The 18,242-nt window shown below is 39.3% G+C and overlaps 1 protein-coding gene across 1 annotated transcript; it reads right to left on the minus strand.

The window, feature by feature from the left end:
- Nucleotides 1-16,890: 16,890 nt before the first annotated feature.
- LOC107796142 (uncharacterized) lies at nucleotides 16,891-17,997 on the minus strand. The gene is made up of 3 exons (XM_016618881.1): nucleotides 17,804-17,997; nucleotides 17,532-17,710; nucleotides 16,891-17,474 (listed from the first exon to the last, which is right to left on the minus strand). Exons 1-3 carry the CDS (start codon nucleotides 17,995-17,997, stop codon nucleotides 16,891-16,893), a joined length of 957 nt encoding a protein of 318 aa, XP_016474367.1.
- Nucleotides 17,998-18,242: the final 245 nt, after the last annotated feature.

The following is an 18,242-nucleotide window of genomic DNA, read 5'->3' on the forward strand; positions in this document are numbered from 1 at the left end:
GAGCCAACGGTGGGACAGTTGTAGGGGCTGGTCTCGAGGCCCCTCGAGATGGAGAGAACGCCCCAAGTGGTCCACTTGGGACAATAGAAATTGGAGGCTCCCCTCTGCTCCCCTCGTTTTCTGAGGAGATGATTCAAGAGGCTCGGGACTTGAAGACCCCCTCTATCGAAGGACCCCACAGAAGGGAGGACCCCTTCCGTGATTACTTTACTGGGGTCGAACATGCTACCGGCTTGAGCGACTTGGAGGTCTCGAGGAAAGACTCGGGCGAGGCATCGAGCCTTTTCAACGAAGTGCAGCAAGCTCTGAATTGGGTAAGCCTTAACTCCCCTTGTTGGTATTACCCTTGTGTTCATTTTTCTCTTCCTATCTAACTTCTTTCCTTCTTTCTGTGTAGGCCTCAGCGATTCATCGGGAAGCATTTTATCGGTCTCGAGCTGAGCTGAGTCGGTACGAGGCCGACATTCAAAGGCTTACTGAGGAGAGGAATGCCCTCAACCTTCTCGGTGGGCAAAAAGAAGAAAAGATCAAGGACCTCTGAGCCGAGATGGCCATGGCTCACAAAGATCAGACCGACCTGATCGAGCAGGTAATAAAAATCTTAAAAGCTCATGGGCTCAATTTAGGAATGGTGGATAACATTTCAATCTCACATCTGCAGCAGAAGATCGAGAGGATCGAGCAGTTCCGCGAGGAGGTCAACATGATGAAGGCGGAGGCCTTGGGGTGAAAAGAAGGTATCGACTGCTTTGCTGCAAAAAAAGAGACTGCTCGAGCCCAATTGTCATCGGTCGAAAGTCAGCTTCGAGGCATGAAGGAGAAGATCTCGGCTCAGGCGAAGAAAATAGAGGAGCTCGAGGCTCGGTTGGCTTCTGAACTTGGAAAGGCTAAATCTGAAGCCGAAAAGGAAAAGGCCGAGGCAGATGCGATTGTGGCCGTCTACCGGGCCGATGCTAAAGCTGCTCAAGTCCAAGAGAGAAAGATAGCCGAGATCGCTCAAACTAGAGCATATTTTATTGCTGAACTCGCCAAATGCCAATCTCGGATGGAATCCCTCGAGGAGATCCACGCTCGAGGTTTCGATCTTACCGACAAGATAATAAAGGCTAGAGAGCATGAAGCTGATGCTGGAGCGCCGGCCTCTTCCGATGATGAAGATGATGATGGAAGCAAGAGCGGGTCCAAGAATGGGGTGGACCTCGATGAAGAAGAAGTTGTCCCTGAGGAAAGTTAGGATTCTTAGGCTTTTTCATTTTTAATTTTTTTGTGCGGGACTCTGATCGATCCTTGTAAATATCTTCGTATATATAAAAGGTCTTTTTTCTCTTTGACTTGTCTTTATTCTATTTCCTGCCTCGTGAAAATTCTGTTTCATTCATACTTTATGAGAATTTTGCTTGAAAGTTCGAGGCTTAGGCAACTTGATCGAAGTCGGACTAGTGTAGTCTTAATCGAGTGAGTACTTGCTCGAACTCGGAGTAGGGTGACCCTTAGGTTTTAATTGAGTGAGGATGATTTCTCGAACTCAAAAATAAAATGGCCCTTTAGGCCCTTGAATTAGGCTGATACGACCATAGTAAAAAGAATGGCTTTCTCCCTGTTTTCGGCTTGAAAAGTTTATTGTTTAATCATATAAAATCTGTTGTACCTTAGCATGAAATAAGGGATTTGCTCGATAGTTCAAACGATTCTGTACCCATTAGGGTTTTCAAGGGTCGATATTATAGAGACCCTTTGTTTCGTAATGCCTTACCATGAAATAAAGAATTTGTTCAAGAGTTCAAACGACTTTATACCCATTAGGGTTTTCGAGGGTCGATATTATCGAGACCCTTAGTAATTTAGCTGAGGGTAGCCTTTTTAACCGGTTTATGAAAATATTCAAAGGCTTTTTTTATAACGGAAATCAGACGTCTCCGACCCGTGTTAATTTGGTCATAGCCTTTAGCTTGGGATTTGCCTTTTAGGCTTGTTCCCATGTTATACTTCGAAATTGTTCGAAGTATCAGTCCCCGAGTGGGCTGGCCGTGGCCTATAAAATCGAAGGTTGACTTTTTAAGGTCTTACGATCTCAAGATTTTAGTAATTCTATCATGTCGATTTTTTGGATGGTAGTCTCCGAGTACAGGGTCAATTGTTCGAACTTTAGTTGTGACCGGCCCTTAATCCAGTTTCCACAATAGATCACAAGCATGACATTGTAAAGTAAAGATTTCTCTAAGGCATGGAATATCTGACAAGGAAAAATACTTTTTTCAATAGATTAACATGCATACATGTTTGCCATTAGGGCTCTAGTAATCTACATGGGCATGTTTCATTCGACCGTTTGACCCTTACAAATTTTACCTATCGAGACCCTATCGACACGAAGTATTTTCCTTGTAACTATCCGAGGGTGATGCCCCCCAGTATTCGAGGTTGATAGTAAAGGAGCCTCGGATACTGTTGAATTACTCTAAGTTAGCACGAACAATGGTTGCCTAGTTAAAAACCTCGCCGGAAAATCCCATTTGGGACAAACATCTGTCTAAGGGAAAAAGAGTGCAACACATGCTTTTAGACCTAAGGACTTTGTGTTTGAAGAATCATTTGATGTCTTCGATTGAACACCTGCAAATGGTTGTTATAAAATATAAACGAAAGTGGAGAAGGTTTTACCTTAGCAGTAATATCGTTTGAGGAGTGATATGTTCCAATTGTTTGGTAATTATTCGCCGTTCATCGTGCCAAGTTTGTAGGATCCCTTTTCGATGGTATCGAGGACCTGATACGGTCCCTCCCAGTTCGGACCAAGTTTTCCTTCATTTGTGTCTCGAGTATTGAGGGTGACCTTCCTCAGAACCAAGTCCCTGATTTTAAAGTGTCGAAGATTGGCTCTTCGATTGTAGTACCTTTCGATCCGCTGTTTCTATGCGGCCATTCGAACGAGGGAGGCTTCCTATTTTTCATCTAGCAATTCGAGGCTTGTATTCATAGCCTCGTGATTTGACTCTTCTGTTGCATATCAAAACCTGATGCTGGGTTCCCCGACTTCAACCAGGATCAGAGCTTCGACGTCATATACTAAAGAGAACGGTGTTGCCCCCGTACTGGATTTTGGCATTGTTCCGGTACGCCCAAAGGACTTTGGGCAATATTTCTTTCCATTTTCCCTTACCATCATTCAATCCTTTCTTTAGATTTTGAATGATGGTATTGTTTGTCGATTCGGCCTGTCCGTTCCCACTAGGATGATATGGCGTTGACAGGATCCTTTTTATTTTGTGATCTTCGAGAAACTTTGTCACTTTGCTGCCAACGAATTGCTTTCCATTGTCGCATACAATCTCGGCAGGCACCCCGAATCAGCATATAATGTGGTCCCAGATGAAGTCTATGACTTCTTTCTCTCTAATTTTCTCGAAAGCCTATTCTTCAACCCACTTAGACAAATAGTCAGTCATAAATAAAATAAATTTAGCTTTACCTGGGGACGATGGTAGAGGGCCGACGATATCCATTCCCCATTTCATGAATAGCCATGGGGATAAGACTGAGTGGAGTTGCTCTCCGGGTTGGTGAATCATCGGCGCATACACTTTCGAACAAACGCTTTTGTATCCTTTTCCATATCGACCCAATAGTATCCTGCTCTGATGACTTTGTGAACCAATGATTCGGCACCAGAATGATTTCCGCAGGTGCCCTCGTGGATTTCTCGTAGGACTTAGTCTGTATCTCCTTGTCCCAAACATATTGCCAATGGTCCATCGAACATCCTACTATATAGTGTTCCATCTTCAGCCAATGTAAATCGTACGGCCTTCGTACGTAGAGTCCTCGATTCCTTAGGATCCGATGGAAGCTTCCCGTTCTTTAGGTACTCGATATATTTGTTCCTCAAATCCCAGGTCAAACTTGTGGAGTTGATTTCGGCTTGGCCTTCTTCGATTACTAGCCTTGAAAGTTGTACGACAGTCCTTGAGCTAATCTCGTCATTTTCGACTGATGACCCCAAATTTGCAAGGGCATCGGCCTCACTATTTTGTTCTCGAGGCACATCCTGTAGGGTCCATTCTTTAAACCGATATAGAGTCACCTGCAATTTGTCTAAGTACCTATGCATTCGATCTTCTCGAAGCTCGAAGGTTCTGTTGACTTGGTTTACCACAAGCAGGGAGTCAAATTTGGCCTCGATAACCTCTGCTCCCAAACATTTAGCTAGCCCGAGACCTGCAATCATAGCCTCATACTCGGCCTTATTGTTAGTTAACTTGGAAGTTTTGATAGCTTGTCTAATTGTATTACCCATGGGCGGCTTCAAAACGATGCCTAGCCCGGACCCCTTCACATTCGAAGCACCGTCTGTGAAGAGGGTCCACACCTCCGATGATGTACCCGACTTTAATAATAGTTCCTTTTCGACCTCGGGTATGAGGGCTAGTGTAAAGTCGTCCATAAAGTCCTCTAAGATTTGAGACTTGATGGTCGTTAGGGGCTGATACTCGATATCGTACCCACTAATCTCGACGGTCCATTTGGCCAGTCGGCCCGGAAGTTCGGGCTTATGAAAAATATTGCGAAGGGGATAAGTAGTCACCACACAGATCGAGTGACACTGAAAATATGGTTTTAATTTCCTAGAGGCGCTTATTAGGGAAAGCGCTAGTTTTTCTTAAGTGTGGGTACCGGGTTTCGGCCTCACCTAAAGTTCGACTAACATAGTAAACAAGAAATTACGCACCTTGCTCTTCTCGGACTAGGACCCCACTTACCGCGATTTCCGAGACTGCTAAGTACAAGTAGAGTTGCTCGTCTGCTTTCAGAGTATGAAGCAGTGGCGGGTTCGAGAGGTACCTCTTTAATTCTTCCAATGCTTGTTGGCATTCCAGGGTCCATGCGAAATTGTTCTTCTTTCTAAGTAGTGAGAAGAACCTGTGACTTCTATCTGAAGACCTCGAGATGAATCGGCCTAGGGCGGCTATACGCCTTAATATTAATCTTTGTACGGCCTTAAGATTGTCCACGACTGTGATATCTTCAATTACCTTGATCTTATCGGGGTTGATTTCGATCCCCCGATCTGATACCATAAAGCCGAGGAACTTGCCCAAGCCGACCCCGAATGCATATTTCTCCGGATTGAGCTTTATGTTGTATTTCCTTAGTATATCGAAGGTCTCCTGCAAATGTGTCAAATGGTCCTCTGCTCGTAGGGACTTAACTAGCATATCGTCAATATAAACCTCCATTGATTTACCTATTTGTTCTTCGAACATTCGATTTACTAAGCGTTGATAAGTGACACAAGCATTTTTTATTCCAAACGGCATTACATTATAATAATAGGTATCGTACTTAGTGATGAACGAAGTCTTTTCCTGATCCTCCGATTTCATTTGTATTTGATTATACTTAGAATAGGCATCGAAAAAACTAAGGATCTCGTGGCCGGCCATGGCATAGATCATGCGATCGATATTCGATAGAGGAAAAGAGTCTTTAGGACATGATTTATTTAAATCTTTATAGTTTACGCACATTCTGAGTTTATTTCCCTTTTTAGAGACTACGACTACGCTTTCTAACCATTCGAGATATTTTACTTCCCGGATGGATCCTAGTTTGAGAAGTTTGGTTACCTCATCCTTGACGAATGCATGTTTTACCTCGGACTGGGCCTTCTCTTTTGTTTTACCGGGCGGAACTTTGGGTCCAAGCTCTGTCGATGTATAGTAATCTCCGGCGGGATCCCTGTCATATCTAGGTGGGATCAAGCAAACCAATCCATGTTATTGATAAGAAATTTAATGAGTTTTTCCCTGAGTTCGGGGTTAACCCTGTACCCAGGTATACCTTTCGATCAGGTAGATGCTCTATCAGTATGACTTGCTCCAGCTCTTTGACTGTCGATTTGGTGGCGTCAGAATCCTCGGGGATTATGAAGGATCGAGGGATCCAGTAGTCATCGTCCTCATCCATTCCATGCTTCTCTAACCGAGTCGAGGCTGGTGGTTGCGGTTGCTATTTAGCCTCCTGTTTTCCTTTGGACTCCGATCCCTTTGTCGACGAAAGTGCCGATACCGGTGTTACTTCGTCGACCGCGAACATTACTTTGGCAGCATGTTGTTTCCCATACACTATTTTTACCCCATGAGGTATTGGGAACTTCAGCATTTAGCGAAGGGTTGAGGGGACTGCCCTCATGTTGTGAATCCATGGTCTTCCGAGCAGTGCGTTGTATCTCATATCGCCCTCGATCACATGAAACTTTGTTTCTTGAATAGTTCTGGCTATATTTACTGGTAGGATGATTTCACCTGTAGTTGTTTCACTCGCCATGTTGAAGCCATTAAGAATCCGAGCTGCAGGTACGATCTGATCTTGTAGGCCGAGCTGCTCCACGACCCTCGATCGAATAATATTGGCCGAGCTTCTTGGACTAATTAAAACACATTTAACCTGAATTTTATTCATAAGGATAGAGATTACCAAAGTATCATTGTGGGGTTGTGAGATCCCTTCTGCTTCCTCATCATTGAATGATAAAGTGCCTTCTGGCACATAGTCTCGAGTTCATTTTTCCATGGTGATTGATACTTTAGTGCGTTTGAACACGTGCCTTTTGTCGAATATCGACCCCACCAACGATCATGTGAATCACGTGTTGTGGTTCTTCCTGCTCGTTTTTCCTGTTTGTATCCCTATCTCTGAAATGGTTTTTAGCTCGGTCGCTCAAGAATTCTCGAAGGTAACCCTCGTTGAATAGACGGGCCACCTCCTCCCTTAGTTGTCTGCAGTCTTCGGTTCTACGACCATGTGTACCATGGTATTTTCATATTTGATTGGGGTTTCTTTGGGATGGATCGGTTCGTAGAAGTCTGGGCAATCTATTATCTTTGATTCTCCCAACGGCTGACATAACACCTGATGCGTCGATGCTGAAGTTGTATTCTGATAATCGTGGTGCTTTTGTGGGATCGGCATGTTTATCGAAGCCACTTTTGCTTATAAGCCCTCGAGAGCTCTGTCCTCGATCGTTGCTTTGATCATTTCGGATGGGATTGCGTTCTGGGCGATGTTTCTATGATCTGCTTTGTATGGTTGATACCGATCTCTGTTCGATCGGGGTTCTCTGTCGATATCCCTTTGAGTTCTGTTGATGGACCTGTTTGGATAAACGGAACCGAAAGGGGTCCCCAATTAATCATCCTCGACCCTCATCTTTGACTGGTACCGATTATGTACATCGGCCCACGTTACCGCTGGATAATCAATTAAATTCTGCTTTAGCTGTCGTGATGCCACCAAACTTCGTTCGTTCAAACCTTGAGTGAAGGCTTGAACAACCCAATCGTCTGTGACCGGTGGTAGTTCCATTCGTTCCATCTAGAATCGAGACACGAATTCCCTCAACATTTCGTTGTCTTTTTGTTTCACCTTGAAGAGGTCCGACTTCCTAGTCGCAACTTTTACTGCTCCGGCATGTGCCTTTACGAAGGAGTCTGCAAGCATGGCGAATGAATCGATGGAATTAGGCGGCAAATTGTGGTACCATATCATTGCTCCTTTCAACAAGGTTTCTCCATATTTCTTTAGTAGAACAAATTCAATCTCATCGTCTTCCAAGTCACTCCCTTTTATTGCGCATGTATAAGAAGTGACATTCTCATTAGGGTCGGTGGTCCCATTGTACCTAGGAATTTCTGGCATTTGGAATTTCTTCGGAATGGGTTTCGGTGCCGCACTTGGAGGAAAAGGCTTATGTACGAATTTCTTTGAATCCATACCCTTTAGAATCGGCGGTGGCCCTGGCATTTGGTCAACCCGGGAGTTATATGTCTCTACTTTTTTGTCATTTGCCTCGATTTTCTTTTCTCCCGATTCAATCTGTTTAGTGAGCTCCTCGAGCATTTTCATAATGGCGGGGTCAGTCCCCGATTTGTTGGTGTTCGACCTTTCTGTCATAGGCTCGGTCCTGTGGACGACTTCTGGTTCGATCCTACTAGGTGTTCGGTGTTGATTTTGCAGTTGTGCTATAGCGGCTTGTTGAGCCTGTAACATTTCGAATATCAATTGGAGGCTAACTCTGCCATCTTCTCCGCCCTGCGTACCTCGACCACCTGATCGAACTTCCCTACGTACGCTACCTTCGGGATCAATGACCAAATTTGTATTTAGGGCGACATGTGAACTGACATCGATGAAATTTGTAATTGGTGCCCCCTCGAGGTCAGCCTGAGATGCCTCGATCCCAAGGGAGGCTACATTGTCATTTTTCCCATGAAATCCGAGGCCGTTGTCACCATGTGTAGGCGCTGCTTGTGAGTTTGACATGTTTATCTTGAAAACAAAATTTTTTATGGGAACAAGTGTAAAGCAGTGTGTGTTATCGGAATCAGTATTAAGCAATCACTATTATCCTTAGCCCCACGGTGGGCGCCAAACTATTTACCCTTAAAATTGGATAACAATTAAACTTATAATGAGATTCTAAGGACACGTGATTTCACTTAATACCAATTGATAAATATAAAGATTAATAACAGAAATAAACTATAAAGTAAAGTAAACCGGTGCTAGAATGGAACTCAGCCCTCGAGCTAGGGTGCCCTCGAACTGATTGATACCAAAACAATTAAAAATAAAGCAAGTTGATGAACAAGATAGTATAAGTTAAAGAGAGAGCGTTATATTGGCTTTTTATGCGAGAACAATGTGTCTTACAAATGGTTAATACTCCTCTTTATATAGTAGATGAATTCTACTTATGGTATAACTCCAATTACAGAAGAAAATCCCATGATTAGCTAATTAACCGTTCCTAATTTGATTCGCTCCGAGATTTCCGCCATGATCTTCGACCAATCACAGATATTTTGCCTTTCCATTATTATGTTATCTTCGATCTTTCTCGATGCTTGTCTCATTCGGTCTCGATCGTTGCTGGCCCTGATCTCGATAGGTACCTCGAATCCCTAACTCGGTACCTTGTCCTCGTACCTTGGTCTGATCCGCTACGGGGCCGACCCTCGATGCAGCTTCCTGGTCCCGGTCAAAGCTAAATTGGACGGGCTCGATTTTAACCGTATACAATAATCTACTAGTATACTAGTATCACATGTATCCTTAAAGCGACTATTACAGAAAAAAACTAGAAATTTGAATTTTCTGACTATTCAACTACCTAAAGAAAAGCAAAATGATATAGAGCCATAAACCTTGTAGAAAAATATGACTTTACAACTATATATTTTGTATATTGCAAATTACATGGGTTTCAACCTCCAAACTAGCTAATCTTCAGGTAATTAATTTTTTAATATGAGAATAAAAATAACCTTTTAGGTGATCTTGTACCATTCCACTGTTTAAAGTTTAAAAAATCCTAATAAACTTGCTAGTATTCTGTATTCAAAACCAGAAAAATCAGAAGACGTTAGCAGAGGCGGCTTAACCCCCAGGCCACTAAAGCGGCCGCTTTAGGCCTCACAAAATTAAAGGCCCCAGAAGCTACTCTTTTTATATGTAATTTAAATATTTATTATAATTATTATTAAATATTGATAAGAAAATTTCTCAACCATCTTTTTCTACCTTGTCACCAATCGTTAATAACATAATTTTATATTTTGTATTGTCTTTTTTCGGAATTGGTTGAGAAAATTCAAATGAAAGTGAAAGACAATTAAATCTGCAATTGCTTTCTTGTTCTTCTTACTCCAACTTGAATAAATTTTATTTACAACTCTAACTTTGTAAGATATTTTATTTCAAGATCTCTGTAGGCACGCTTCAAGCTAATTAGATCGTAAAAAACTATAGTTAATTTATGTATCATCTTTGTGAATGAAAATATTCACATGATTGTTACTTTAGAAGGCAATGCTATACAGTGAGTTATGTTAACGGTCATGTGAAAATAAAAAATTCACAATCAAACTAAATAAAATCTTATCAAAGATTAGTAATGTTTCAACAAAACTTAAAGGGGTTAATTACATCGTCAAGATGAAATTGCATTTCAAAAAGTAAAAGGAATAAACTTCAACAAAAATATCTAAAAGTATTAAACAAGTTTAAGGCCTTTTATTACTACTTGGCTTTAGGCCTTCAGTATCGCTAAGTCGCCTCTGGACGTTAGTTTAAGAAAACAAAAAATAGAAAAATTCTGAGCCAACACGTTTTTTGTGTGTCCTTAATAAATTTAATCCCCTCATATGTGCCCAAGGTTTCGGATTAATTCCTCCCAGGATAAAACGGAATAACTATTTTGTGATAGCGGCACTTCAAATCACAAAACTTCGGCGAAATCAAATGGCGGAGCAAATCACACAAAATGCTTACATTTTGCTTTGAAAATCAATGAAGAATGTAGAAGAGAGAGGGGGAGAGTTTTCAAATTCGGTGATGAAAAATGAGGCTAAGCCTCTCTATTTATAGCCAACAAAGTTGAGTCCCAACAGGTGCAAAGGTGCATGTTCATTTGATAAGGTGTCTCTTTGTCACGAGCCAAAATTCAACTAGTCGTGATGGTATCTAACTCAACCCGCTAGGTAAGCCAATTTAACAATAATCCAATTTTAAATGAGATTTACTGAGAATATAATGATGAAATAACTGAACTTTTATACAACAACCCAAAGACTAGTAGTACAAATCATGAGCTTCTAAGATTTAGAGTTTACAAAGCTGGTATGAAATAAATACATCATATGTTTGAAATATACATAAACAGATTTATAACTCTAAAGCTACCAAGAACAAGAGACAGCTATAACCGGAACACAAGTACATCTTCAATGCCAGCTCCCGCCATACACAACAACATCAGCTCCAAAATCTCTACGCAAGGTGCAGAAGTGTAGTATCAGTACAATCGACCTCATGTACTCAATAATTAATAAACCTAACCTTAGGTTGAAAATAGTGACGAGCTTGGATAATGGTCAGAGTCCAACACCGATAGCTAAGAATAACTCGTAACAATATAATAAAAGTAGTACAAGTAATAACTCAAAGATATTATGCTCAACTCATTCACAATTACGGAAAATAGGTATGCTTTTCAGATATAACAGTAAAACCTAAATCTTTCACCGAAATCACTAAAATCTGAGTATATCAGAAAACTATGGTTTTCCCCAAAAACTTTCAACAACAGATAAGATGTTTCATTCTCAAATAGCATGAGGAAAGTACATCTATATGTCTACATGTCAATGTGCATGTGAAGCCATGAATGTCACAATACCATTTAGCATGAGGAAATACATCTATGTGCTTACATGCCAAGTATGCATGTCAAATGTAAGGCATCACAATGATGAACTCATGTACTTACATTCTCGGAGTACTCAATCTCACTGTCTCACACTCAATCACTCAGTACACTCAATCACTCGGCACTCGGTACCTGCGCTCACTATTGTTATGTCAGACTCCTTAGGGGTTGATCTTGCCCAAGAGCTAATATAAGCCAACATGGCCTGCTGCGGCGTGCATCCCGATCCTATCATGAATCAATAAAACCTGTTATGACGTGCAGCCCGATCCCATCAATATCACTCATAATCCGGCCCTCAGGCTCCAACTCAGTCATCAATCTCTCCAGTCTCTCAGGCTCACAAATCTCATGCCAATCAGCCCAAACAATGAAAATATGATGTGGCAATAAATGATAACAGAGACTGAGATATGATATAAAAATGAATGAATATGACTGAGTATGTGATTGCAATTTAAGCAAATAACTCAACTGTAGAAATGACCTCAGTGGATCCCAACAGAATAAGCATATAGCTTAAACATGATTTTTACCATGAATCACATCTCATATAATCAACAAGTAGGGAGAACAAGGAGGTAACAAGATGTAATAGAAAAATAAGTCTGGGCACAGTCTAATAGCCAACTAAAATCACGATTTCCTCGGTGTACGCCACACGCTCATCATCTAGCATGTGCGTCACCTCAATACATCTCTTATAACACAGTTCACAGGGTTAAATACCCTCAAATCCAAGTTTAGATAAGTTACTTACCTCGAAAAAGCCGAATCCAATATCGAGCAAGCCAAACAATACTCTAGAAGTGCCACGCGTACCGACCTTCGCACGGCTCGAAATTAGTTAAGAGCAACTCAAGAACATCAAATAATGCCAAATGAAATAAACCCAATCGATAAAGGTTGAATCTTTAATCAAAATTCCAAAGTCAACCAAAACATTAACAAAAGTCAATGATGGGCCTACCTTGGATTCCGAATCCAAGCTTACCCGAGCGAAGTCCGAACCAATACAAGCTCACACGAATAAAATCCGACCCAATAGGAGTTTGATAGCCCAACCAATTCACCGAAACATCTTTCTTGGGTATTCATAACCCAAGCGCCCAACCCAACACTAGTTGCACTAGTTGGAAATAGTGCATATTTTAAATACGAATCCGGTGACAATTTCTTAATTAATCTGAAAAATCTAGCAACCCAATTCTTAGTAAAATGACCATAAATTCCTCATATGATATCGAAACTTGATGATTTCAATTGCTATGGTTCTAAAATTACGATACGGATATAATAGTTTAGTCGAAACACGAATCAAAGGCCGTTTGTTCAATATGATAACCTTTTATGCTCAAATCAATGTCGAAATCAAAAACAATCATTATACAACCAAAACTTATCGAAATTTAGCCAAAATTTTTGGACATGTCCAAAATCATCATACAAACTTATTGGAATAATTAAAAACTAATTCCGAGTTCATTTATCTAAAAGTCAAACCTTGGTCAACTCTTCCAAGTCGAAACCGAAAACAATCACCATACAACCCAAACTTATCCAAAATTCATCGGAATTTAGCCAAACTTTGTGGACATGTTCAAAATCATCATACAAACTTATTAGAATAATTAAAACTCAATTCTGAGTTCGTTTACCCAAAAGTCAAACATTGATCAACTCTTCTAACTTAAAGCTTGTAAAACGAGAATCATTCTTTCAAATCAATCCCGAACTGCTTGAAAACTGAAACGATACAAGCAAGTCATAATACATAATATGAAAATACTCAAAGTCTCAAACCACCGAATGGAACGCTAAAGCTCAAAACGACCGGTCAAATCGTTACACTCTTCGACTAAATTTATTTAAATTTCTATTAAAAAAAATGTTTGATATTAGAAAAGAAGACATTAAATGACAGTAAAGGAAAATAAATTTAGTCCAAAAAAATTATTAATCAATCATATCAACTGACCAAATTCGAATCTGAATCCGAATTCGAATCTGAATCCCAAGCCGAAGCCGAATCTGAGCCAAGCGAGCGACAATGACGACGGTGCGAGGCTTTCTCCCTTCTCAACTCTTTAAGAGCTAGAAAAAGTGCTTATATATATAAGTACAATAATTTTCCTCTTCCTATCCAATGAGGGACAAAGTTCCTTTGTAAAAGGAACTAATTCAAAATTTATTTCCTTCTATTATTTTTCCACCATTTTCCGTTGACACCTTTTTTGATTTAATAATAAAATCCAACAATCCCCCACATGAATGGGGAATAGCTATCTGCAAAAATATGCATGAAAACCTGTGTGATTCGCAAGTAAGGATTAATCGCATCTGGATAAGTATGTTTCTCTTTGTACTTTCCGTAGTGAACATATGTCGGATATACTCGATCAATTGGTAGATTTAATATCTTTGAACTGTCGAACTTTGGTGTATACCTAGACAGCCTTATATCACATAATCAACCCTTAACCGTCTTTAGTTCTAATTGTTGTATTCATTTTAGCCATGAACACCACCTAGTTTCATAAGTGCGTAGATAACTAGCCTTACAAAATTCTCCTTATAGCGGCTTATACTTCACACTTACATAGGTGATTCCTAAACATGTTATCCCGTAGATGCACTATTTGACATACCCCGTATCAAACTTATAAACCATTAAAAAGTTTTAATATTTTATCCTTGTTACTGAACACTGTCTTCATCATGAGAATGGAGCAAAATTTTATTTGACAATGTTGAACCGCCACTAATGACTTTGTTTGATCTCCTTGAACTTAGATCTTGTGATCTCCAATTTTCTAGGTAGAGTTACCGCCACCGTGACTTGTCCTCGGCCATAGTCCCATTCCCTTTGATGACTTCTCAACCGCCTCTCTAGTTAGGCCTTTTGTAGGCGGATCCGATACATTATCTTTTGACTTTACATAGTCAATTGTGATAATTTCACTAGAGAGTAGTTGTCTAACTATATTATATCTTCGTCTTATGTGACAAGACTTCCCGTTATACATAACGCTCTTAGCCCTTCCTATTTCCGCTTGACTGTCGCAATGTATGCATATAGGTGCCAAAGGTTTGAGGGAAATGGAATATCTTCCAAGAAATTCTGGAGCCATTCAGCTTCTTCACCGGCCTTGTCTAAAACTATAAACTCAGACTCCGTTATGGAGCGGGCGATGCATGTCTGTTTGGACGACTTCCAAGCACTACTCCTCTTCCGATGGTAAAAACATATCCGCTTGTGGATTTTGATTATGTTGATCCAGTGATCCAATTTGCATCACTATATCCCTCAATAACCACGTGATAATTATTGTAATGCAGTGCATAGTCTTGGGTATTTTCAAATACCCCAAACTCATTTTATTGCTATCCAATGAGCTCGGTCGGGATTACTTGTATATAGACTAAGATTACTTATCGCACAAGCTATATCGGTCTGTGTACAATTCATTATGTATATCAAACTTCTCAACACTCGAGCATATTCCAATTGAGACTTGCTTTGTCCTTTATTCTTTACAAGAGTATGGTTTAAATCAATAGGTGTTCTTGCAACTTTAAAGTCCAAATATTTGAACTTTTCAAGTACCGTTTTATTATAATGAGATTGAGACAAGTATAGACCTTGAGTAATCTTAAGGATCTTAATTTCCAAAAATAAGTCGGCAACTTCTAAGTCTTTCGTATCAAACTTACTAGTAAGCATGCGCTTAGTAGCATTTATAGTAGCAATGTTGTTACTCATTATCAACATATCATCCACGTATAAACAAACAATGAATACTTGATTCGGAGTATTCTAAATGTAAACACATTTGTCACCCTCATAGATCTTGAAATTATTTGACAACATTGTTTTATCAAATTTTGCATGCCATTATTTTGGTTTTTTTTTTAACAAGTCTGCGCACCTTTTTTTCTTTTTCGGGAACCAAGAACCCTTCAGGTTGTTCCCAAATCTTCATTTAAAAAAGTTGTCTTCACATTCATGTGATGGATTTCAAGGCCATACATGGCGGCTAACGCTATTAACACCCAAATAGATGTAATATTTGTTACCGGCGAGTATGTGTCAAAGTAATCAAGACCTTCTTATTGTCTAAATCCTTTAACAACTAATTTTGCCTTATATTTGTCAATAGTACCATCAGCTTTCATTTTCCTTTTGAAAATCCACTTAGAACCCAAAGGTTTATTTCCTGATGGAAGATCAACCAATTCTCAAGTATAATTACTTAATATGGATTTTATCTCACTATTGACTTTCTCTTTCCAATATTGTGCTTCAGAGGAAGACAATGCTTCTTTGAACGTTTGAGGCTCATTTTCCAACAAAAATGTCAGAAAATCTGGTCCAAAAGAAGTATTTGACCTTTGATGTTTACTACGTCTTGGATTTTACTCATTAAAGGTACTTTCCTTTGCTTCTTCCCGAGGTCGGTTAGATTTTTTATTAGACGACTCACATTCCTTTTTATACGGATAAATATTCTTAAAGAGTTCAATATTATCTTATTCGATTACCGTATTAACATGAATATCGGGATTTTCTGATTTATGAACCCGAAAATGATATGTCTTACTATTGTTACATATCCTATGAAAACTCAATCAACGATTTTTGATCCAATATTTACCCTTTTGGGTTTAGGAATTTGCACTTTAGCCAAACGTCCCCATACTTCAAATATTTTAAGTTAGGTTTCCTTCCTTTCTATTTTTCATATGGAATGGATTGCGTTTTGCTATTGGAAACTCGATGGAGTATTTGGTTAGCTGTAAGAATAGCTTCTCCCCTACAAGTTCTGAGGTAAACCAGAACTTATTAACAAGGCATTCATCATCTCCTTTAACGTTCTATTCTTTCGTTCCGCAATTTCATTAGATTGTAGTGAGTAGGGGCAATTATTTGGTGAATAATGCCATATTACACACATATTTCATCAAAAGGAGTTTAATATTCTCCACCCCTATCACTTCTTATCATTTTGATCTTTTTATTTAATTGCGTTTCAACTTTTTTTTGTATTGCTTGAATGCATCAATTATTTCATCTTTACTATTAGGTAAGTAAATATAGCAATATCTAGTATTGTCGTCAATAAAAGTTATGAAATACTTTTTTCCATCGCGAGATGATATTGACTTTATATCGCAAATATCTGTGTTAATTAAGTCTAAAGGATTTGAATTCCTTTCAACTAACTTATAAGGATATTTAACATACTTTGATTCCACACATATTTGACATTTCGAATTATTGCATTTAAACATAGGCAATACTTCCAAATTAATCATTTTTCGCAAAGTTTTGAAGTTGACGTGATCTAAATGTTCATGCCATAAACTATCTGACTCAAGCAAGTAAGAAGAAGATGAAATTTTATTCATATCAATGGCAATTACATTGAGTTTGAAAAGGCCCTCAATAAGATAACATTTTCCTACATACATTTCATTCTTACTAATTACAACCTTGTCGGAAACAAAAATACACTTAAATCCGTTCTTGACTAGAAGTGATGTCGAGACTAAATTCTTCCGCATTTCAGGAACATGAAGGACATTGTTTAGAGTCACAATCTTTCCAGAAGTCATCTTCAAAGCTACTTGCCCCTTCTTTCAATTTTTGTAGTAGCGGAATTTGCCATAAAACTTGTCTCGTCGGGTCCAGCGAGAGCATAAGAAGTAAACAACTCCTTGTTAGCATAAACATGACGAGTTACCCCAGAATCAATCCACCATTCTATAGGATTTCTCACTAGGTTGCATTCAGAAACCATGGCACACAAATCGTCTATTTCTTCATTCTTCTCAATCATGTTTGCTTGGCTTTTCTTTTTGTCCTTCTTTAGTGCACGGCAATTAGCAGCCGTATGCCCAACCTTTCCATAATTATGGCAATTACCTTTGAACTTCTTTTTGCTTGGGTAATTCTTTGGTCCAGACGGCTTCTTTCTCTTTTTGTTCGTTGAAGCTTCCTCTACAATATTTGCTCCCATTATTGTTGAGTTTCCACAAGACTTCTTTTCTGTAGCCTTGTTTTCCCCTCCAATCCTTAGGCGAATAATAAGGTCTTCTAACGTCATCTTTTTGCGCTTATGTTTCAAGTAGTTTTTAAAGTCCTTCCACATTGGAGGTAACTTTTCAATAAATTCCGCAACTTTAAATGCTTCATTTATGATCATACCTACAATCATAAATTTATAATTAATATCTTTAATAAAAATATTGATACGATTTATACCTTCGGCAAGGAGGTCATGAACGATGACTTGCATTTCTTGGACCTGAGTTATGACAGACTTATTGAAAACCATTTTAAAGTCCAAGAACTTTGCGGCGAAAAACTTTTTAGGTCCAGTATCTTCTGTATTGTACTTCTTTTCAAGAGCATTCCACAACTCTTTCGAAGTTTCCATGACGCTATAAACGTTATATAATCCATCTTCCAAACAATTCAAGATATAATTTTTGTACAAGAACTCAGAATGTTTTTATGCCTCTGTGACCACAAACCGCTCATTATCCGGATTTTTTTCTCCCAAGACTGGAACGTCCTCGCTGATAAAGCGCTGAAAACTGAATGTGGTCAGGTAAAAGAATATTTTCTGCTGCCAGCGCTTGAAGTCCACGCCAAAAAAATTTCCGGCCTTTTCTGTCGGTGTCATCGCTGGTGCATACATTGTGCGACTTGAAGATGCAGTAGCCATTGCAGTAGTAGTAGTAGTCCCAACATAAACATTTTATTGTTCCGTACTTGATATCATTTTTTTGTAAAAGAAATTAACACAAATAGAATTAGTATCTCGGTAAAGTTTTTATATCTTCAAACTGAATACAAACAACCAAGTAAAAAATCACAAAGATTTTAATCTCATATTGAGTAGAAAGTCATAAAGACTTTAATCTCAAACTGGAGTAGAAAATTCGAAGATTTTAATCTCCCAAAAGGGAG

The sequence above is a fragment of the Nicotiana tabacum genome, chromosome 15, assembly GCF_000715075.1.
Source record: "Nicotiana tabacum cultivar K326 chromosome 15, ASM71507v2, whole genome shotgun sequence".
Classification (NCBI taxonomy): domain Eukaryota; kingdom Viridiplantae; phylum Streptophyta; class Magnoliopsida; order Solanales; family Solanaceae; genus Nicotiana; species Nicotiana tabacum.